This window comes from Pogoniulus pusillus, chromosome 20, assembly GCF_015220805.1.
Source record: "Pogoniulus pusillus isolate bPogPus1 chromosome 20, bPogPus1.pri, whole genome shotgun sequence".
Taxonomy (NCBI): domain Eukaryota; kingdom Metazoa; phylum Chordata; class Aves; order Piciformes; family Lybiidae; genus Pogoniulus; species Pogoniulus pusillus.
This window is the reverse complement of record NC_087283.1, coordinates 14,377,614-14,401,048: the sequence shown is the minus strand read 5'-3', so window position 1 is coordinate 14,401,048 and position 23,435 is coordinate 14,377,614. Positions and strand designations below refer to the sequence as shown.

Genomic DNA, 23,435 nt, shown 5'->3' with positions numbered 1-23,435 from the left:
TAAGCAGTAAGGTATGATAAAACAGTGTCTAGCTTATTAATTTTAGCAAAGAAGTATGATTCAAACACATGAGGAGTTTTTAATTCACTAGGCCACATAGAAGACAAACTCTACAAGCTCACTTCTTGTTTTTGCAGTTCTCAGTGGCCTCTGTTCTAATGACTGTCCTAGGAAGATAACAGTAAGTGGAACTATGCATTTGCATTACTATTTAGCCTCAAGTAAGATGAAGTCTAACTATGCAAAACCTCTCCACATACTAACACAGTTATTGACTGGAAGAATGCATAAGATCATGACTGGCCAAGTTCTGTGAATTTGAGACCTTAACCTTTCACCAGCTGCCTGCTTAGAGATTAAATCAACTGTCTGTGCAGTGAGCTTTGTTACTTATTATCATCATCCAAAAATTCACCTTATTTACTCATTTTTTTAATAGATCTTCACTAACAGATCTTTGTAGTCTCCTTACTCATCATTCTAATCCATCATCATTTTGCAGTGTTTGATCCCATCATTCACCATTATCTCATATGGCTTAGAACTTACTATTTTTTGAGGCATGGTGTGAAAATGTGTCATTTCTTCTTTCAGTGTTCTTTCTGCAACTCGTTTGAAAGATCTTTACTGGATTTGCTTTACCTGTATCAGCTTGAACTGAGCATTAAAAAAAAAAGGAAAACATTTCTTGAAAATCTGTTCTTACAGCTGTCCACCCTCCTCTCCCCTCCCCACCCTAGCAGATAATTGTTCCCCACCCCTTCTTGGGTGCATTTGTTGGAGTAATTCATGACTCCCTTTGATTATTGATTTATTTACTATTGTATACATTTTCCCCATAAGTACACTTACACGTTAAAGTACATTTTCTGCCTCAAGAGAATTTGCTTAAAGTAGATATTGATACTCAACAAATATTCAACCACTTTAATTAATTAAATAAAACATTTTGAATTTGTGTAGTATTTTTCAATTCACAAAACCCATTTTGTCAGACAATATCAAATGACTTCTGCTTTTTCAGAACAGGTGGTTGTTCTTTTGAATTTGTAGATTTTTTTTTTTTATTGCAAAGAAACATTCAACTTTTCCAGAGGACTGCTTTATTCTTGAGAAACCAATCATTTAGCCAACTGGTCAGCCTCAGTTAGAAATAATTTCCAAGTAATACTATGACTAAAACAGGTGGAAGACTTTGAAATTATCCCTAACAAAAGCAAATAATTAATCTGAAAATAATTTCTTTGGTTAATTTTTTTATTACTATAGCTCTGTCTGTCTCTAAAATTTTATCTTGTTTTTTGTTGTTTGGTTGCTTTGGGTTTGGTTTTGGTTTTTTTTTTTTTATTTGTCCCCTGTAGCCTTTCGGTGTAAATCAGCCTGGTCCTTACATCATGTACAATACTGTAGATGCAAATGGATACCTGAAAAATGGATCAGGTAAGATAACTTCATAATAAGAATACCCATGACATGGTCTGTCTGTGTATACTTCTTGGCAATCTGAAGAGTTGTAAAGAAGTTTACAGAGTGAAATGGGACTGTTTTTTGAATAGTGTGCTCAGTTTACAGCACCAAAAAACCTAACTTCTTTCTTTGCAGATTGCATATTTATTACAAACATTGCAACTGCAGTCTTTTTTCCTTTCTTCTGTCTCATGCAAATCAGGTTTGAACAGTTGGCTGTATCTTGCCTAATCTGAAAAATCTGTTTGGGTACAATATCATCAGTTTCTGAAACTGCCTAAGCTTCTAGTGATTTATTTTTTCTATCAGTTCCTTGGCAATTAGATATTAAGAAACAACAATGGCTCTGAATACCTAAATAGAGTCTTGTAGCCCCATGAAAAGGATCATCAGAATATTCAGTAAATGCAGTATGTATGTTAGGTCATGGTCCAAGCAGTCCCTAGTGTTAAAATGTCCTGGGGGTTTTGCTTTCTTCCTAGGTATGTACCAGCAGCTCTAGGAAGACACAGGGGACTGTACTAGGTGGTCTGTCAGTCTAACTTAGAGCAGTTGTTCTAACGACTGTAATGGCCTCACTTCTTGCTTATGCAAAAAGTCTCAAACTCATGAGCCAAACCATGGCCAGAGTATGCATGTTTGCAAGTTTCACCACTCCAGTTCCTACACAGTTGTGGCTATCATCTGCATCTGTCACTCGGGTCTTATTTCAAATGAAACTCCGATTCTTTAAAAAACGTTTCTCATGCTTCACTGGGAAAACTGTGTTCTGTGTAACACTGATTTAAGTAATAGCAGTAAGTGAGGGGGGAAGATGCTAACATGATAATGTCTGATATCAATGATAATACTCTCACCTTGAGTGTTGAGCTCAGGACTTGTAATTGCACCCTAGAAAAAATAAAGACAAAGAAGATACCATGAAATATGAACAAGATGGCTGCAAAAACATATCCTGACATGCCGTAGCACTTGTATTCATGCATACTTAGACATGGGTTTGAAAGCATTAGCCTACATTTTAATCAAACTAATAGTTAAGGCTAACATGAAAATGTGGAGTATTTTTTCTATTTTCATTTTAACAAACTAATCCTCCTTTCAGTTGTACATGCAGCCACATCACTCTGAAGGTTTTCTTTGTGAGATAAATTTTAAAATAGCTTATATATTTAGTTAGAAATACTTAAAACCCCATGATGTGCTCAAAGATTTTTAGTTACACTACACTTTGTTAAACAGACTATCCAAGTAGATAGACTGCTCATTGTTCAGATAGACAAGTTTTTAACTCTTACTTTGTAATTAACACAATCTCAGACGTGAGGTTTTAAGTAAACTCATACAGTGCACTTAAACCATGGCTAACAGTGGCAGAAGCTGTATTATTAGAGTCTTTAAAAAATATGTTTGGGACATCATAAATAGCAACTGCTAAGGACTGAAGATTTGCATATTTAAATGATACATCACATACTGGGTTTTAAACTTTTTATATATAAATTGACATTGTTTTGAACAGAGTATGACAAAATAGTGGATTTTTGGGTTCTTAAGTGCAGAATATCTATTAAAAGGTTAATTCACAGCAATATGAACCTATTCTAAACTCTCCATCAAAATTCTATTTCCTCAAAGTGTTTGTTTTGTGTATATTTGACCCTTTGGCACTTGCTGCTTAAGCAAGCTTATGAAATAACCCAGCGTCAAAATAAAGATGTTCTTTCAACTACAGTGCTCTGTCTTGTGAAAGAATGCACACAACTTACAAATTCCTTATATCTGTGGGGAACAAAGCTAGGGACAAATTTTAAGTTACTTAATATATTGTTTTATTTTTGTTTTCTGGTTTTCTCTTCCAAGAACAAAACCAAATATATTTTTCATAAATGTTGTCATAAAGGTCTGGTGAGTTTGGTTGTTTATGGGTTTGTCTTTTTTCACAAAGGGCAGCGCTTCTACAAATGCAATTTTTACATCATTTAAGAAACAGCTATCAACTACAATTTAATATCCCTGTAGTACCATTTATCTTGCCTGTCACCATATTTACAGTCATAAAAACCCAACAGAGTCCAATCATGACAAATTTCCTTTTCTGTTTTGGCATTATGAAGTAACAATAATGAATTCCAAGCACACTTATGACCCTAGTAGTATTGCTTCAGGGAATTCTGTAATATTGTCTTTGATCGGTTTCTCAACTTGTAATATGTTAATAGATTTGCATAATTTCTGCAAGAACTTCTCAAAGTCAGATTTTCTGAAACTATTAAGTTTGTAGCTAAACTTTTAAAGAATTTCTACTTGTCAAATTCAGTCTACATTCTGACTAGGATTATTTGCCTACAGGTTATTAACTTGAAAAACAATCTGTTGCAGCAGACCTGTATTCTGTTCTACCAAGAAATGCTTCAAGCAGCACTTATATAAATGTGTATTGGTGGGCAATACCAAACTCAGAAGGCGGTTTTGGGCCTCATATACACCCACAAAACATATTTTCCACATGAAGCTTTTAAAAATAGGGCACCTATATACTATTTTAAAACAAATTTTCATCAAATTATTTGCATTCTTTATGTAGCATCATGGAACAATACATATCTGAAGCTTTTAATTATGTGAAAGCAATAATGAGATAAATCTGATTAGTTTTTAATCATATTTTTTAAATAATTAATCTCTTTCCCAAGAAGCAATATGAATAACAACAAAAACAGTGCTCACCACTCCTTTTCTTTCTGTGGTGGTTTGATGTTTTCGTGGTTTGTTGGTTTTGGTTTTTTTCCCCCAGGGTGGCTAATACCTTTTGTCCAGCTATTGGCTGGACCACTGAAACCAAACTATCCAGTCACCTTAAGTTACTCTTCCAGCCCTGGGCTGAAGGAAATCATATAAATGTCCAGTGTTCTGATTTTCCTCATTCTGCAGGCCTTTAGTCCTGAATTAGGTATCTTTCATGTATGCAATATTCATGTGAAGAGTAAAATAAAAAGGCACATACAGCTGTCCTTATCTAATTCATTTTAAGGTTCTTTGATCTGCCAAGCCTTAACTGCAGGAAATTTGCATAATTACGAGGGGTTTTTAAAAAACATTGTTAGAATTATTCTCTCTCCTATTAACATTGTGGTATGTTGTTAAAAGATAACAGAATAATAATTAGTGCATACTCTGTGCTTATACTTTCACATTGCTCAATTCACTTGTAATCTTACAACAAGAAATACTGTTAAATTAGCTGCAAGGAATAGCAATTTCCAAAAATGAGCATTAGAATTGAGAAGTACTGGGTCTTAAAACTGCAGTTAATATCTCCATAGACCTTTTCTCTCTGAGAGGAAACTCAGTTGCTACAGCATCTTCAAATATTAAAGGAATTTAATGCTTGAGATGAGATCAGGTCCAGATGTAAATGTGGAAAAAGCATGCTAACTCAGATTTAAGTGATGCTTTCTGATAAGTTTCTTGCAATCTGTCTTCTTCACTTCTGGAGTTGTGATTTTTAAGGAGAGCTCACAGTTAAGTATGAGTGCCAGCCTGGATTTTCAACTTTGCATCTGCCTTTCCAGGCTCTTACTTGCTTTGAAGCAATTGATAATATTATTCTGACACAATGTTTTTCAGCTGAATCCTGTAAGCAGCAATGCATAGCATAAACTAGAGTATAACAACTAGGGTACAGTAGCCAAAGTTGAACACAGAGTAAATCAAATCTGTGCTTGGAGTGAGAGGAGGATACATAAGATTAATTAGTAAAGCTGTCCAAATGCAAGCTGTTGGGCTTTGTTGGGTTTTTTTTGTTGAGGTTTGGGTTTGATTTGTTTTTTTATAACCTTCAGCACCCTAAAAAACAACCATTGTTCATTGTGAAATAGTAGCTCTACTAAATTGCTTAGGATTTGAATAGAATCTGTCTTAATGGCTGACACCAATTAGAGTACTACAGATTAACCCTTGTTAATGTGCATCCCAGGCCCAACCTGGTTGGAGCTTCAGGTTGATGAAAATTATTGTCTTATATTTTTGCTTCGGCTTAAAATGGGACATCATCCATATTTCTACTTGAGCTACAGTGTTAATGTAAAAAGACACTGTTACAATTTGAAACAAATAAGGTCATAGTTGCAGTTTATGTCTAGCAAGAATATTATTTCTGTGGGACAGGAACAACAAAACAACAAATGTTTAATGTTTACTTCAAGACCAATATGCATACATAAGCCTTACATTATCACACTACTAGATTAGTTGAATTGCTCATATGGATCAAGTCACAATTTGTTTAAGCAGCTGTGTAACTGAAGCTGTACAGACTGAGAGCCTTCACAGTTCTCTTTTCAGGCCTCTTCATTTTGCTGATTTTGCTTTTTTTGTTTTAAAATAAAGGCAAAATGACCTTTCACATGCTGTTGAGTTATGCCCTTCTGGTCTTTTGGTGTTTTATGTTTGGTTTTTTTTTTTTTTTAAATCTGCTTACTCTTCTCTGCTGTGGCATTTTCTCATGCTGTTTAACTGAATTGGATTAAGTTCAGTTTCCATAGCCATTTGACATTGCAGGATTCATTACACAGAGTTCCACTCCACAGAAAGAAGAGTGTGTTCATGGAACAAGCTGGAATATTTTCATAATCGAGTAACTGGATTCTGTTAAGAGGGATTTTCTAGGTGCTGTAGGTGGGAATACCCTGACAGTATGTTTTTCTATCTTTTTGTTTAGAAAACGTATATGAACTTGCAGTGTTGCATGCAATAGTCTCAAACTTCAAATACATAGGCAATACAACTTAGTCAACTTTCCTCTGTGCAGAGGGTTGGATTATTGGCAATACGGTAATTTTGTTGATTGATTTTTTTTTTAAGAGTTTAAAGTCACTCCTAATAAAAAAACACATTCTCATATAAATACATCAGATTTGGAGTTGGGGCTTTCAGAAGTATCATAAGTTTTGGCAGCACTGTAAGTAATAGATATTGAAGATGCAAGTGTGCACTTTCCATCCACTTTCTCTAGTTATTTCTGGAACTCGTAGAGAAATTATTGCAGAAAAGGTTGAGAGGTGAAGTTGTGTACTGTGTTCATCTGGAGTCTCCCATTGTGTGGACTAATGAAAAGAGGCAAATAGCTAAGTCAGAAGAGGAGGATGTCCTCAGCTCTTAGAAAACTGAAGTTACCACTACATAATTTTAAGTAGAAAAAGAGTTTTTCCTCCACTACATTTTTTTCCAACCAGTGACTTAAAACTCCAAAGGCTACTAAGGAAAGTGAAGTAAAATTTTTCAACTACATCCAAGAAAATAAAATTCTCCAACTGAAAAGATTTCATGTTAGGATTTTTTTTGGGTTTTGTTATTTTCCGAAAGCTACTTTGTAAATTCTTATGCATATTACGCAGGCATTTCATTACTATCAGTTATATTTTCCCTTTCTTTTGCAGTAAGTGGTTCTGGCATATTTTCAAATAAAGTAAGGAGCTGCCAGCTTCAAAAGATGGGGAAGCATTTTGGTGTGGAACATAGAATACTGATAGTGATTGTAAAGTAATTATCAGCATGGTGCTTCAACTGTGCAGCTTAAGTGACAGACATTCACCCTGACATGTTACCTAACTCCTGACCTGCTTTTGTCTTATTCCAGCTGTTGCATGCATGTTGTTCACAGCTATGCAGTAATTCATCCAGATTCTGCCTGTTGGGCGTTTGTTTGTTTGGATAATTTCCCATTTTTCTAGAATGCACGTGTACCTATGAAAAAAAAAACAAAACAGTAATTTGTGCTTGGACCTTAGTTTTGGGGTAGGTGATGGGACAGAAGAATTCAGATGCAGGTTTAAGAGGTTACAGGCTACAACTCTATACTACACAATAAACTGGGTTGCTACCAGGAACACTGCCTGTTTTGTAATCAAAGAATTTATGTTTAAACCAGAGTAACTCCATGTTGTATTTTCTAACTCAAGTTAGATTTGGGAGATTTTTGACAAATCAATTGGTACTTCACCAATATCTTCAGTTACTATTTCAGCAAATCTGTTAAAGGTTCTGATAAATGCATCATTTTGCAAATTAGAGTAACTGGATGAAATAATGTAACATTTTTAGTTTTTAAAACACATTTAGCCATTCAGTCTTCTAATATGTTGAATCTGCGGGAGTTTTGAAAGCCTAAATATTATTACTGTATTTTGAATTAATCTGAATGGCTCTAATGAAGTGCTAATGATATTTTGCCAAGAAAAGAATTTTTAAAATAAAAGAGTAGTGCTTCAGGAGACCACAGGTATGAAATCTGAGTTTCCCTCAGTCTTTCAGCTCCATTTAGTGATTGTCTGTGTTCTGCTCTATTATTCCACAAAATAAGCTTATTTAAACTGATTGAAAAATATCAGTATTGTGAATCTATTTTTGTAGGTGCAGCTAGACTGTTTATAAATCCATTATCACTTGTTATCGGCTCTGCTTAAGGAAACAATAGAAAGTGCTGCTTCTACATCTGAATGCAATCACCTTCTCTTCTTCATAGAGTTAAATTTGCTTCCTTTATGTACTTACACTGCCTCAAAAAAGCTGTGAAGGACAATACAGTTTAACTTAGGGGAGGGTAGACTACTCTGAAGCTTTCGCCCAGTTTACATCAGCATAATGGAAACAGAAGGGAAATGCCTTAATTCAGATATGAAAGAACAAGTACTGTATGTGTCATCGGTGATAGACCATTCTGGTTTTCAAACAAGACTTCCAAAAGGTTAATTATATGCATTGTGTCAAATTTTATATGCCAGACTTCAAAAATAAGATTGATTCAGAGATGCTCGGAATGATTTCTGAATATCAGACTCTGTAACATTTCATAAGGTTTGGCTCCCCAACTTTGTTAGCTATATTTTTAAAATTTGGTTTCTGACAGACTGAAAACATTGAAAGCCATGTCTCAAACATTAGTTTTCCCTCTGCCCAAGGTTTCTGAAGCAATAAATTTAGTGACTTGTGATTTCAAACAAAAGTATGAACACCAGTACCATAACCCATGGTACCTGGGCGCTTCCACATAACCTTTTGAAACAAGAAACATAAAGCAAAAGACATATTGTTAAACAGTCTTAAGAGCAGTATATAAAAAGTAATAATGTACAACATGGACAGGAGAAAGATTTTTATTTCTCATTTATAGTAGTAGATCTACTGATGAAACATAACTGTGAAGCAACAGCCACCTTTTTTTCTCTTTATCTTGTTTGTGAAGACTTCTGAAAGTTTAAAGAACAATCAGGGCAAGAAATAAATACTACTTTGCTCCTTGAAGAGGGAATTTTTTTTTTTTAATCTTCTTGGAACAAGCAAAAAACTGTTTACAGTAGTTACACAACCAGACAAAAAGCTGGAGTTGCTATTGAAATTAAATATTTGAAAGACTTCTCATAAGTAATTTATTTACCGGTGACTGAGAACTTCAAATATGACAGTAAATCATTGACAGTACTCTCTATGATTTCTCTTTTTACTTCTAATCTTTGTTCAGGGTTTTTGTTTAACAGATGAACATCTGTCAGTTTTAATTACTTGTTTGTAATTCAAAATGGAACATTTGAGCAACCATCAAAATTTTACAGAATTTGTGATAGATAGAGGGAGACTAAAGAAAGAAATAGTCTCAAAGATCTCATATCTGTAATCATCTTTTAAAGTAAACTAGAACCTTCCATATGCTATCATCCTGCTACGCTAATACCTTCCAGTTTTAAAGGCAAATCAAAAAAGGTACGTGCACATTTTCTGCCTGTTGTGTAGAAGAAAACACTTCTTTGACCTTTGCAAAAAAACATATTTGCATCCTGAAGCATAAGATTTCATTATGCTTATCTTAGTAGGCATAGGAACCAGTGTTAGTAGCCATGAGATTTTTTTCAGTGCTTTTAAGAATTCTAGCTCCAAGATCTGACTCTCTGACCTCTTTAAGGCTGACTGCATTCAGTGTATGACCTTTTATTTCCTTTAACTTAGTTGACATTCATTTCATTTGTATGATGAAAGCAAAAAAAAAAAATCTCAGTTGCAGCCCTAAATATTTCACACAGGAGACACTAAGAACTTGTCAGTGTTAAATGTTACAACAGTACCTTGTTCTTTTGGGAAAAGTCCTTCAGAATTAGCAAAACAACATTTTAAAGAATATTATTATCTTAGAGCATGATCAAATAATACATAGCTTGTTGGTTTTAGAACTGTCAAATTTATTAAAACTATCTTTATTCTTTTGTACTTTTATATTGGTAACCAGTGCTTTCAGATATATCATGCTAATTTGAGGATTACTCAAATTTTAGGTTTAAAAATTGAGACCTAGAGATTTGAGAATTTAGTCAGGATCGTGTAATTCATGAATTCAGTGACAAAGCAGGAACAGGCTTAAAACTGAAGTCCTGTACTCTTATCTCTGCTTACTGGAAAAAAAAGTCCCCTTTCTTAAAAAGAAAAGCTGCTCAGATACTGCCACCTTCTACAGATTCTGTAGTCTAGGAATTCACCTGTCAATGTACACAGTACATCTTGCTTTCACAAGACAGGACTGAAAGTACAAATATTTTTTAAATGCTTGCACGTCTGCTTGCTTATTACATGTTTCTGTGGGGAAGAAGTCAGTGTAAAATATGCCTAATCTTTAAAACATTACTGGTTATTTTACTAATAATCTTTTATCTTAATAAAAACATAACCACATCAAGCTGAGTTTTCAGACCTGTTCTAAGTTTATTTAGTTGACATATATCTTGCCTTTAAAAAATATTATTAGAACTCCAAAAGTGCAGTAATATGATTAACAGGCCTGTTTCAAAATATGCTTGACAGTGTAGGGCAAGCTTCTTAAAGAGCTGATGAAAGGTAGGGAGGTTCAGAAAAACAGAATCGTTAAGTAATAATTGTATTGAAGAGGGATTCAAAATTATCATCATCTAATATACAAAAGTACTTCTTCCCCCAGAAGAGGATACAAGAGCTGCTTCCGAAAGTACTGTCATGTCTTGATAAATGCTGCTGTGTGGTGGCAAATACACTTTGTGGGCTATCTTCAGTAACTAAGGATGTGAGTTTGTTTCTCTTTCTTTCTTGAAAGGATGTTTGGCTTTGTCAGAGAAGTTGAGGTGGTAGTTGTTTAGGATTTCCCCTCCTCTCTTCATTGCAACTGTGCAAGACAGTGCAATTGGTAGGGCCAACAGGCACTTGTCTGAAGCAAAATAAATCAAGCCTTGGAAAAAAGGTGTGGAGAGGTAGAAATTGGCTGTAAAATCATTACAAAATGTGAATTCGTGTTCTGTAATTTGCATTGTTACGTTTTGCCATTTAACTTACAATTTCCAATTTCAGGCATAATCTGCCAGGTGTCAAAAGCAGAGAAATATCTGATGATTAAAGAATTACTACATCATGCCTTTGTGAAAATAATATTTCTGTTGATCACATGAACATACTCGTGGTTGTCATGTATCTCATTAACTCTTTTTTATTATTTGATGAAGGGCTGAATTCACTGTGGTGCTTAGGAGGTACAACCAGATTGTTTACTAAGAGGTTTTCTAGAGAGTGAACTGAGATTCTTCATAGGATCTGGATCAGTTTGGTGGAAATGGAAAGATTACACTTTAATTTAAATTGCATAATCAGATACTTGGGAAATGGGATGTTAGTGAACCTAACAAATGTTGATAGCTGCAACACTTGTCTCTGTCACTGCTGCCTCTTCAGGAAACAAATAATGTAATTTTTTCCTTACAGTCTCCTTTTAATTATTCATAAGTACATGGGTCTTAGTTGCCATAATTGTAAAACTGTTTTCATTAAATAAATATTTTATATTTGTTCATGAAAATTTACTGGACTGATTTTGTGGCACAAAGAAAACCAGTAACTGATTAGTACTAACAAGAATTTAAGTGAACCTTCACATGTTGCATCTGAGCTTGTTAATCAGTGGGATGGAAGACTTGGCACTACTTGTATCAAAATAGCTGAATTCTTCTCAATTTATAACAAGTAGTAGAGATTCAGTTTAACACACAAATAGTACTAAAAAGCATCTTATTACCTAGAATACTAAAGTATTTAAGCTATTCTTCAAGTGCCCACAAGTAATTGGGAGATGAAAGATTGTGCCTTTAAGAATGATGTGATTGGTTAAAATTTTGTAAGAATGATGTAATTGGTTACAATTTTGTAAACGTTTGTATTACTGACTTAGAGATGCATATTTGTATAGACAATTGGTGTGTTTGAGATTGTTTGGTTTGTTGTTGTTTTTTTTCCAAAATACCTACGTGGGCTTCTTTTCTAATTTTATTTCAGCTGGGCAGCTTAGCCAGTCAGCACATTTTGCTCTCCAGTTGCCATACAACGTGCTAGGCTTGGGACGTAGTGCTAATTTCCTTGACCACTTGTATGTTGGCATTCCTCGTCCTTTAGGAGAAAAGGTTAGTTGAGATTTAAGATTGTCAAGCTAATATTTATAGTATTACTTTTCCTAGTAAAGCATGGATTCAAATACTGCTGGTATTGCTGGATTCAAGTACTGCTGTGAAGTGGCAATGTCAAAGAGATAAGATTTAATACAGTAAAGTTTGTCAAAAAGAACCTTGCGTGTTACAGATTTTGGGGTGTGTATAAGCCATGAAGCTAACACTAAGACCAGAAGATTACTAAGTTGTTTTTAAAACCTAGCACAGGAATATAGAGCTTGTTTATACAATAAATGAACATTAGACATAACAGTCCAATTGCTATGGTTTCAGCTGCAAGAATTTCTTAGGGTTTGTTGGGGTGACCTGTGTGGGAGGTGGTGGTTAACATGATTATCTGATCTTCAAATGAAAACTTAAAATTAGGATCTAGACCATTTTGAGTCTTCAAAGATCCAATGGTACTACTTTAGAAAATGAAGTATTGAAATGAGCCTAGCAGCCAAATTCTGATTTGGCTAATTACTTTGCCCTGCCTCCTTTGTAGAATTGCTTCTTTTCTTCTTTCCCTATTATGTCATTGCTTTGTACTTCTTAAGCAGATACTGTGTTTCATGTCAGCAGTAGTTATTTTGCTTTTTACTTTGTTTGGGATGTTTTAAAAGCAATTTGGAGTGTTCAGAATAAAAGACTTATACAAACGTGAGGGAATAATCACTTTTTTTTTTAAAGATTGGGGAGTTTCTTCCCTTTTTTTTATGTTTCAACAGAAACTTTATTTGTTGTTAAATATTATAATTTGTTAGGAACTGACAGCCTTTGTTTTTTCTTTTAGTCCGTAAGAAAACAAGAATGGACAGCTATCATACCAAACTCCCAGCTTATAGTCATCCCCTATCCTCATAATGTTCCTCGAAGGTAATGCCAGCATTTTGATTTGCACTCGACAAAATTGCATCAATACACACTTGAAATTACACATTATCATATGTGCAGGTTTGAAAATAATCACGTGTACAGAAAGGAAACAGAACAATAGTGGGAGGCATAGTTCTGTAGATACAGTTGCCTCTGTGACTAGGCAGACTACTTACACAGAAAATCAGTGCCTACCATCAAAAGCAAGTGGTTTTGTTTCACCAGGGTTGTAATTTCTGTCCAGTTGTATATAAAAGTTGCCACAGGTACAAATGTTTTCTTATAAATAAAAGTGAATTACACAAGAGCTTGAACATGGAATTCACCTTGCAATTAAAATGTTTATGCCAGAAAGTGAGCATGTTTCTCTTTGCTGTTAGAGAAAACATTAGTCATGTACTCCAGCTGCTTTTTGCCGCTTGATCTACTAGTGAGGTCAGTTCCATTTATTGTGCAGAAATGATTCTGACACCAGCTTCAGCAGTTAATTTTACTATAGGACAAATAACAGTTGAGAAGTGATGTGCCGCTTGAATTGCTAATTAACGACCACAGGAATAACATTTGCCAGAAGAAGAAAACATAGTCATAGTCTTGAGGTATTTAAAGGTGTGTGTTATGCAAAAATTGTTCTGTTGTCTATTATTGTTTTCCTATAAAGTAAGTTTATAGGCATTGTAGAACAGCAGAAGATAGATCTCCAGAAGAAATTTGATTTCAAAATAAACACTTCTTAATTTTTTTTCAGTAGTTTTTTTCCTGAGAAGCCTCAGTGCTGCCTTAACACAGGGTCTCCTGCTGACAGCTTTCCCATGATAAGAAGCCTGTAGTACAAAAAGGGTGTTAACTGAGCCTCAGGACCTCACAACATTCAAGCTATGTCTTCCAGAAGCCCTTAAAGTGCTTCATTTTGTTGCTCTCCAGCACTCTCCTGATATAATTAACTGGCTAAGTTGCCTACAGCTGCAGTCATCCCTAGGGAAGCTTCAGACTGAAAGATGCCTAAGCAACTGGCCCCCATGAGCTAGTCCAAGAGAATCTTCTGATGTGGAGGAAACCATCTGAGTGTCTTATTTCACTCTGCTTCTCCATCTCCCCAGACAGTTTTATGGAAGGTCATCTTAGACCATTTTCTTTGTCCTGGGAAGAGGCAGAAGACAAATCTCCTAATGAGACAAAAGACAGTCCCTGAGGATATCCACAGTGTTGCTGGAAAGTTAAACAAACTGAATTTAGACATGGCATTACCTGGAAATAATTATATTAAGCCATAAAATTCTAAGTCAATGCCATTGAGCTTCAGTCTCTAAGTATAGCCTGGTCTGTAGACTAGGTTGTTGCCTGTCTTACACCAAGAGGTTCTTTTCATCTTTATAAGGTAAAACTCTTTTCTGTTCCTAATGAAGGGTATTAATGTTTCCTTGAATTTCCTTTATATAGTTGGAGTGCCAAGCTGTATCTGACTCCAAGTAACATTGTGCTGTTAACAGCTATAGCCTTAATTGGCGTCTGTGTTTTCATCCTGGCAATTATTGGCATATTACACTGGCAAGAAAAGGTAAGATTAATTAACTAATTCTCTTCTGTGTTCTCTATACTATTTAATATTTCCTAGTGTTTTACAGTCTTGTACACTGGCATCTGGGGTTTTTTTTCTGAGTAGTATACTCAAAATCATACTACAGTAGAATTTCTGACATAAAAGGTGTTTTGTTACTAATTCAGTATTTACTGCATGCTTAAGAAAGTGGCACTGTTTTTATTTAAGCTGTAAGATACTTCTCCATATTGCTCTTCATTTAACTTGTTAAGCTTTTACCATTACACTATTATTCCCAACTAAATGAGACAGAGTTTTTTTCCTAAGAGTTTTAAGGAGTACAGTTTTGGAAAATGGAACATAATGGTCTTGAGTTCTGCTGGTAATCTGTAAATAAGGGAAATGTCTCTTGTTTTTCTGTGTCTGACTGCTAATTGCACTGACATTAGCATTCAGGACTGTATAAGGAGTCAGTCCTGTACGTACTGGCTGCTTTGCACCACGTGTCTGAATTACAGATGCAATGTATAGAAATCCATTGATTTCAAGACCCATTTTGAAGGAGGCCTTTCATGTCACAGAAGAAATGTGTTCCCATTTTTCTTACCTATGCTTAGTTCACAATCATACCCAACAGGCAGGATTGCCAATAAATGCTGCTACATACCCAAACCATAATCTTAGCTGTCAAATAAAATTACTGCACATTTTGACATGGGAAAACTGGTTTTTTTTGTGCTTGTGGGAATAAAATGACCTTGTTACACATTCAGATAAATATGAAGCATGTGCAAACCTAAATGTTATTAGTCTGTCAGTCTTCACTCTTAAAAATATTAAATACAGTCTTCAAATAACAGCAAAGCTGGAAATAAAACACCCAAAACAAAGAAATACAAATTTTTGGTAATTGTCCTTAGCATGTCCTGCTGTATGAGGAAAGCATTGTCAACTGTAGGTTACGACTATGTGCTGGCTGGGTTTAACTCCATCTCCAATGCACCTTAAGCAACAAGAGGGGCAGAAAAAGCTTGGACTTCAAGTTGAGGAAGGACTATGTATAATTACATCCAGAGAAGTGGAGGTTTTATGTCAACATTTAAAATAATTCACCATATAATAATGTATTGCAACATAAAGAAGCACTCAGCCCAGAATCAAATGCCTTCTCAGCCATTTTAAACCCTAGTACCACATGTGAATGAAGTGGTGCCTTGGTTGTGTTAGACTCATTTGCATCCATTGCATCTTGCTCAAAATAGCCACAAATATTTAAACCAAGTGTACTTTCAGACTACTCTATATTCATTAATTCCTATAATTTTTCAATGCCTTCCTATTGATTTTTACCTTCTCAGTTTTTCAAAGCAATGTTTGAGGTCCAGAATATGTAAGAATCTTGACCAAGACTGTATTGACATGACTGGGAGTTTGACTCCAAGGTTCCTTGTTCTTAAGCTTGTTCTTGGTTTACTGCCTCTGTCAGTAATCCTCTCATAAAAAATACTGTTCTGCCTAAATGCTGTTTTCCCTTACAGATCTCTAGAGTACCTATAGTAAAGAAAAGAAGAGGAAATGTACTGGCAGTTGCAATTTCTTCTTTTTCCCCAGAGGATATATCTGCCATGAAGCTGCAGAGCTTTATTCAGCAGTCAAAATAAACCATGTATTTTGACCTCTGCAGATACGTAGTAAGAGCAGCCCTTTGTCTGTAGTAGTTCTTATACACTCAACTGCCAGCCAAATATTGATTAAATAACTATAGGATTTAGGGATAGTATGTTGGTCTGTCATTAAAAAGAAAAAAAAAAAAACACAAACCCCAAACTTTAAATCTCAGGTACTAGTTTGCAATTTTTATATATCAAATGAAAGAGAAATTAAGAAATTTACACCATTATCCATCTTACAACAGATACAGTCTGCTGCATTAGCTGAGGACCTTGATATTCCTGTATTCTGGTTCTTTATAACTTGCTCTGTGATCTTGAGGCTAATCATGTGAACACCACATACTGATGATAATGCTGCTAGAGAAGTTTTGATGGATTCATCAGGGTATCGGTTACTATCACATTTGAAGTAGTAATTTTTTCAGGAAGCATAGAAGAAATAGAGTGAAAATTGCTTTCTAAGTGAGAGTACAAAATTTTGTGGAATGTGACAAATATTTCAATGTAGGAAAGAGTATGGCACGCCCTTCTTCCCACCTCAGTTTTGACATTCAAAGTACTACTAACATTGACAAAGTCCCTGCCAAAAAGCTAGGCTGATACATCTTAAACTTCACTAACCGCTCTGCTGCTGTCACAAAATGGAGATCCATACTTAATCCAATGGAGCTGCTATCATACATAAATATTGTGTGATGAGCAAATTTTTGACCTCAAGTCAAAGCAAATGACAAACTTTAATGGCAGAACACATGCATCATTTTTTACCAAAATCATCATGTATATTTATCAACTGAGATACAAATCTGACTGCTCACACAACACCATACTGTGATGCCTTTTCTTTGTTTATGAAAAAAAAGGTTGCATCTAAACAAGCTAAAAGCATTTTGGTTTGGTTTGCTGCATTCTCTTATGCTAGGGTTTATGCATGCTGTTGTCACGATAAAAACACTGTTTCCTAGAAAAGTTCCCTGTGTGTTCAAAAATCCTTTAAGTGCTTTCATGCTTTTACTGCTTTAGAGCACAAGAGGAGGCTTGTGGGAGAGGACATGTTTTCAGATAATACATGGACTATAGGTACAATTTAAATATTCTTCTTTGATCCAGCACTATCCAAACCACTCTGCAAAAGTAAGCAGGGAAATGCATCCTACCTGACACTTTTTGTCATATGAACAAAAAACACAGACCATTTTTAATCTGCTTGGTGCTGTTAATTTTTGGTGAACTTAGACTTTTCTCCAAATTTATATTTAACAGATTTTTTTCAAAAGAATCTCATTTTAGGTGTCATGTAGACAATAGTTTAATCTTGTATTATCACAGGAATTAAAGAAATGCAGACTAGGAAACATTCTTTTATTTATTTTTTTTTAAACAGTCCTTTAAAAATCAGGTCATAAATACCAAAACAGCTGAGCATTAATAGCAGAAACCAATTTTGAATAGATTATTCCTGTTTCAAACTGACATAATCTAAAAGCTAATTATTGAGGCTTTTATTAAGCTTTTTCCTTTTGTCAGATGAGGAATTTGTAAAAAAAAATCAACCATTTTCTGACATTTGACAACTCCTTTCTGTAACAGTATTGCTTGAGATCCCATAAAACGGTTCTTTATTATTATTTTTCAGAAAGCAGATGACAGAGAGAAGCGACAGGAGGCTCATCGGTTCCATTTTGATGCTATGTGACAAGCCTTAATATTTATGAAGGAGCTGCTACTCATTTGCTTAATTGAAATACTAAATTTTGATTTGTAAAATGATTACCGTGGAAGTCCTGCTGGTGTGCTGTCTATAAATGTTGCATTATTTGGTATTTATTTGGAAAGTATTAAAATTAGACCTGAATGTCTCACAGGGCCTTTCAGTTACCAGACTGTATATAATAGCATTTGGTCTTTATTTAACAGAACTGTAAATTTATTTTTCATAGTAAAGGGATCAAACCACTTGTACTGTTTACGTGCTACCAGTTCTTCAGTAATATTTGCTAGAAAGCTGTGTAAATAAAATTTAGCATTTCAGCTAGCAAAATACTTTGTACCACTCGAATTGGAGGTGTCATTTACACATTCCTGCAAAATAACCTGCATTTCTGAAAATTAAGCTTGAGTAATTTCTTGGATTACTTGATGATGAATTATTTTGATTGTACTAACGGTGCTTAAGGGTATTTTGAATTGTCTAAATCCATATGTGCAATAGTTAAAGAATTCAGGAGTTGGAGACTTCTAGAAAAGAAACCTGCAATGTTAGTGCTAGTTCAGTAGCTTATCATGGGATAGATGCAGTATTTATGTGTGCTAGTTCTAGTGAGAAGACAACACATTAAAAAATTAAAATCTTAAAAATGCATCAGCGTTACATAAACTGCTTTTATAATTTAACTGTATTTATTTTAGAAAGGCCTACAGTCACTATGAAAATAACTTTAAATAAGAAAGGTATAGGGGGAGTGTTTGGTTTTGTATTTTAAGCAGTTAAACATTTAGGAGTGGAAGGAAAATGTCAAATTGATTACTAAGGGGAGGGATATATACAAAGATTCAATTCAAGATACTATACGACACTGAGAGTAAGCAGTGTATACAGTATCTATATACACTACTCTGCCCAGATTTCACAGGGCTGTAAGAATCACAGAAGCCAAGAATCTCAACTTTATACATTTGAAGTGCCAATAAAGTTGCAGTTGCTCAGTGTATTTTGGTTCCTGGAAGAATGTCTAAAAATAATTACACTTTTATTTGATTGTTATTCCTTAGTGATAGGCGTTTACATGATTAATTGTGCATATAAATCTCTCTGTTTGCATTCCTCATCGATACTATTTGATACACTAGAGCACTTTATCAGTGCTGGTCTTACAGGCAGACACACCTTTCTAAAACCTTTTGACAGAATTTATTCCTGACAGCAAAAGTAAGAAAGGATTTCATCATTAAGAGGAAGCACAATTCAGTATTTTTTCCTGTCTTTTCAGTTGGTTGGAGAACAAGGCTAAACACATAATGCCACTATGGCATCAAAGTTGTTTGTAGCCCTCTATCACAATACAACAACCATAGATTAGGCTCCTTGTGGTTTTTGGAAAAACGATTAGGAATTAAATAACCTCATGCTGACATTTAAGCTGTTGTCAAGTTAGTGAAACAATGAACTCAGTATCTTTTGCTTCAAGGTATTTTGCATGCTTAGTAGTGCATCATTGCATCAGATTATATACAGTACATTATTGGAGCTTTAATAGCTTTCTTATAATAAAGTTTACCACAGATACTAACTACTCCTAGCTTGGCTCACAACAGTATATGCATACTGTTTTCAGTTAAGGCATTAAATATTGTTAAATGTCTTGTCAAAGGCTTTCATGTCATACTTGGTTTTCTATTCTATAAGCATCGACAGTGTTTGGGTAAGGCTATTGCCCTTCTACCAGTCAGTTTAGGAAAGCCCCATACATTGGAAAGTGTAGTTCCAGGTGATCATCACAGTAATTGAGAAGTGAGAACTAGTTCTAATTACATTCATTTTCAGAATGCATGCACCAGAACATAGGCCTGGTGAGAAATGCTATTGGAAGCTTCTTCAGTGTGAAATCTCACCTATATAAAAATACTGTTGACATGCCAACTAACAGATGGCTGTTGAAATGCCATCTTTCTTTGTTCTCATTTTCCATGAGCTTTAAGACTGAATCTTCCTACCAGATTTATCATTAATGCACTATAATCCACCAGCAAAAGAACCAGTTTTTCTGCTGCAGATTAACAGGCATATTCTGTATAATATGATATTCCTCCTATGATGAGGCCATTTTTCTTAACAGAGAGCTGTATTAAGACCATTTGCTACAGTTAATTGAAAAGTAATCACTGTAAAAGCACCAAGTCAATCCAGGGCCTTTATAGCTACTTTCAAATAAATGACACCTAAACAGGACAAGAGAAGTCAATCCAAAATTATTAACCAAAACAATTTCTTAAAACCAGAAAATAAAACTGCTCAAACCTGCAAATAAGTATGACTTTTTAAGGGATCATTAAATGATGAAAAAGTATGTTAAGAAATCAAGAGCAACAGAGATGTTAAATCTGAAATACTGCTATGCTGTTTCAGTAGCCCTATTATCCATCCTATTGGGTTTTTCTCCATTTTGGCAACAGGATCTTTTTATTGTGGCACTGGTAATATTGGCCTCAGCTGTAACTTTGGAAATAATCAGCCACACAGCACTGATTTTATAATTAATTCCTGTCTTTGACAAAAAAAAATGTGATCCTCTCTATAATAAAATCCATAAAAATAGTGGAGCATATGTTAACCTTACTTTGAAATTCCTGCATTTCCCAACTTAAATCAGGAATGTATGTGCCAAGACTCAGATTTAATTATATCACCTAGCAAGCAAGTGTGCAGTAAGCTTTTGGAGGACTATCAGTATTCTTCATAACTATTAAAAAAAATAGTAGTATTCTTAACTTGGTAGTAAATAACCATAGAATCAGTCGGGGTTGGAAGGGACCACAAGGATCATCTAGTTCCAACTGCCCTGCCAGGGGCAGGGACACCCTACCCTAGATCAGGCTGGCCAGAGCCCCATCCAGCCTGGCCTTAAACATCTCCACGGACAGGGCCTCAACTGCATCCCTGGGCAACCCATTCCAGGATCTCACCACTCTCATGGTGAATAAATAAAGTGAATAATGAAGTCGCCTAATTCATATTTATGTATGACTACACTATGAGGCACTTGCACATCCTATCATTTTTCTAATTAAGAGACTGTAAATTCTATGGAATGCACCTAATTCCTGATGACAAATTTGGGTACTTCAGCAGTTAAAATTTTACTGCTAACTTCCTTCCAGAATCGTTCATTCTTGGTACTTATATTTTTGCAACTTCGTCTAAAAATAATACCCAAATAGCCTCAAACATAGTAAAAAACCTGCTGGTCCAAGACTATTTGCAATGTACATTCTGCTACTCAGGAGCAGCAAAGACTTTAGGTTGTACTAATATTAAAATGGCTAGCAGAACAGCAAACCAAAGGTAGTTTTGATGAACTGTTGGAAGGAAGTAAAACTAGTTCTATTAATGGAAATTTAAGGCTTTTATTGCAGCAGAACACCTTTTGTAACTGACTTACTCTCTAACTGCTCATGCAGATATTTATCTAAAATAATCTGACTAGTCCTGTTGCCTTCCATGAACTATTCCCATTCAAAAGTAATTATGATGACTCAATAGAGCAGCAGAACCACACACAAATGGCTATCCAAAAACTGCCTTCAGCCTTTCTCAACTCCCAAACTCTAGTTTAATTAACTTGGGCTTACTGCTGGCTTAACCTGCTGGGATAGAATTTTCTTATCTGGAAACTAACACTCTGTAAGTTCAGAAAATGGGAAATGAAAGTTTCTTCAGGCTTGATTTCAAAGCATCACCTATAACAAGAACTCTAGCAAGACAAAGCAACAGAGATGTCCATCTGAGAAAATTATCCCAAAGCGGCAGTAAATGATGGCAGAATGTGCCCAAAATCTATGAGCTGATGCTACTACTGGCATCACCCACACCAAAAGCTTGACAAAGCCCTGAGAAAAGAACGAGATGGAAAAGCTATTGCAGTTCCCCAAGTGTGTAATAGCTCTGTTCAACCTTCTAATGGACAAACTAGAAGTTCAACTTTTCAGTTAAATGGACTGTAGCAGATGAGGTCCTTGCAATTCCTAACAACTCGTACAGACCACAAGATGCTACCATTTCTCCTATTTCTTCAGTGTGAGGCAATTGACCACAAATAGTTTTCTTGAATGCAAATTTAGCTTGAGATTTGAGAATGTGGCTATTTCTCTCATTTCTTACATCATCGCAAGTAATAAAAATATCTGAACACATTTTTTTGCCATTAGATACACTGCGCATTAAAAAGGCAACCCCATGACTCCCGGTGGTCTGCACCACAGCACAGTCAGATTTTTACTTTATGCTTATATACTTGCAGAGAGGATTAAAAAATGTGGATGATACCCAGATACAGCAGAAAGTATTAGTCTGATGGATATTTTCTTGAGTTACTACAATAAGCAATTTTGTTAGTAAAGAAGAACATGCAAAATAGATTCACCTAATGAGGACTTATCTTTGTATAGGAGTTTACACTATTGAATTTAACATTTCATCACACCACTATAAATGGTTAAGAGGTGAACACAGAAATTGCTTTATCTACTGCAGAGATGCAGCTGTTATTTAACAATTCATGGGAAAACTACCCTTTGAGGAGTACTGTATCCTCTCCATTTGAAATTGAAAGGACAATTCGAGTAAGCGGAATAATATAATTACGTAACTTGGGATTTTGCCAGAACATCAAGCTTAATACTTAATCAATCTTCTTAGAACACTGTAATGGATCTTTAATACCCAGAAAAACGCAGGGCCTTTTCTGTAAGGTCTCGCCAGGTCCTCCAACTCCCCATGGCTGCGCAGTGAGCAGGAGGGCCGGGCGGGAGTGGTGCCACCGCCCGCGGCCCCGCGAGGATGCGCTCCGCCTTCCTCCAGCTGCTTCTCGGTCCCTCTCCGCTCAATTCGCCGTAACTGACAGTGGTATTCACTTGAAGAGCCTGAAATATTTAACTGATCATCTGAAGCAAGACAATGACCTTTTCTAACAGGATAGGCTGACCTTTGAACACTGTAGAAAGAATGTAACATTCAAACCCGTAACATCAAACAACAAGGTAATCAGAGCTTCACCTCTCACAATCACGTTCGAAACTAGTGAGCGGCTCCACTCCCTAAGCAGACGGAACACGTCGAGTGGGCTCCAAACTGCTTCCAGAAAGTGCGTGAGCTCGGACAGCGTGTACCTGGCGGTTCAGACTCGCATCATTTTGCACGCCCGTGACAAGAAGACCCAAGTTAGGTGGAGAATGTGAACTGCACCCTGCTGTCGGGCACGGGAAACTGCGCCCTGCCCTCAGTCCTTGCGGTGGATAGCACGGGAGGGCCGGGACCGTCCTACGCGCTGCGCAAAGCTTTGCACCGCGCTCCGCGCACAGGGCTAAACATTGTTTCAGTACTTCGGGATCCTGAGCTTTGTCTGCAATTCTAGGGAAAAGACGTCCTACATTAAATACTCTGAGATACTTTAACCCGTGCTGTTTAAGTGTGATTTGAAAACAATCTCTAACGGGTTTACATGCGTTGCTATAGTTTTACACGTAGCCCGTCGGTTCGGCAGACTTTCGAACCGTGTCCCCAGCTGTCCGGAACAGCACCGCCTGCAACCGTTACAAGTCTCCGCCGTCAGATCGAAGGTGTCCAGGACGCGTGTCCCCGGCGGCAGGATGCGCTGGCTAAAGGCGCGC

General features: G+C 35.8%; 1 protein-coding gene across 2 annotated transcripts in view; it reads left to right on the top strand.

The window, feature by feature from the left end:
- ITFG1 (integrin alpha FG-GAP repeat containing 1) overlaps positions 1-23,219 on the top strand; it is a 74,585-nt gene extending 51,366 nt beyond the window's left edge. Inside the window, exons 13-18 of one of the 2 annotated variants that reach the window (XM_064160328.1) lie at positions 138-181; positions 1,362-1,440; positions 11,809-11,933; positions 12,754-12,836; positions 14,277-14,394; positions 17,686-23,219. In XM_064160328.1, the coding sequence (XP_064016398.1) occupies positions 138-181; positions 1,362-1,440; positions 11,809-11,933; positions 12,754-12,836; positions 14,277-14,394; positions 17,686-17,745 (509 nt within the window). In that variant the 3' untranslated portion in view covers positions 17,746-23,219. The remainder of the gene's footprint in view (positions 1-137; positions 182-1,361; positions 1,441-11,808; positions 11,934-12,753; positions 12,837-14,276; positions 14,395-17,685) is intronic. The other variant, XM_064160329.1, reaches the window with a different exon arrangement.
- Positions 23,220-23,435: the final 216 nt, after the last annotated feature.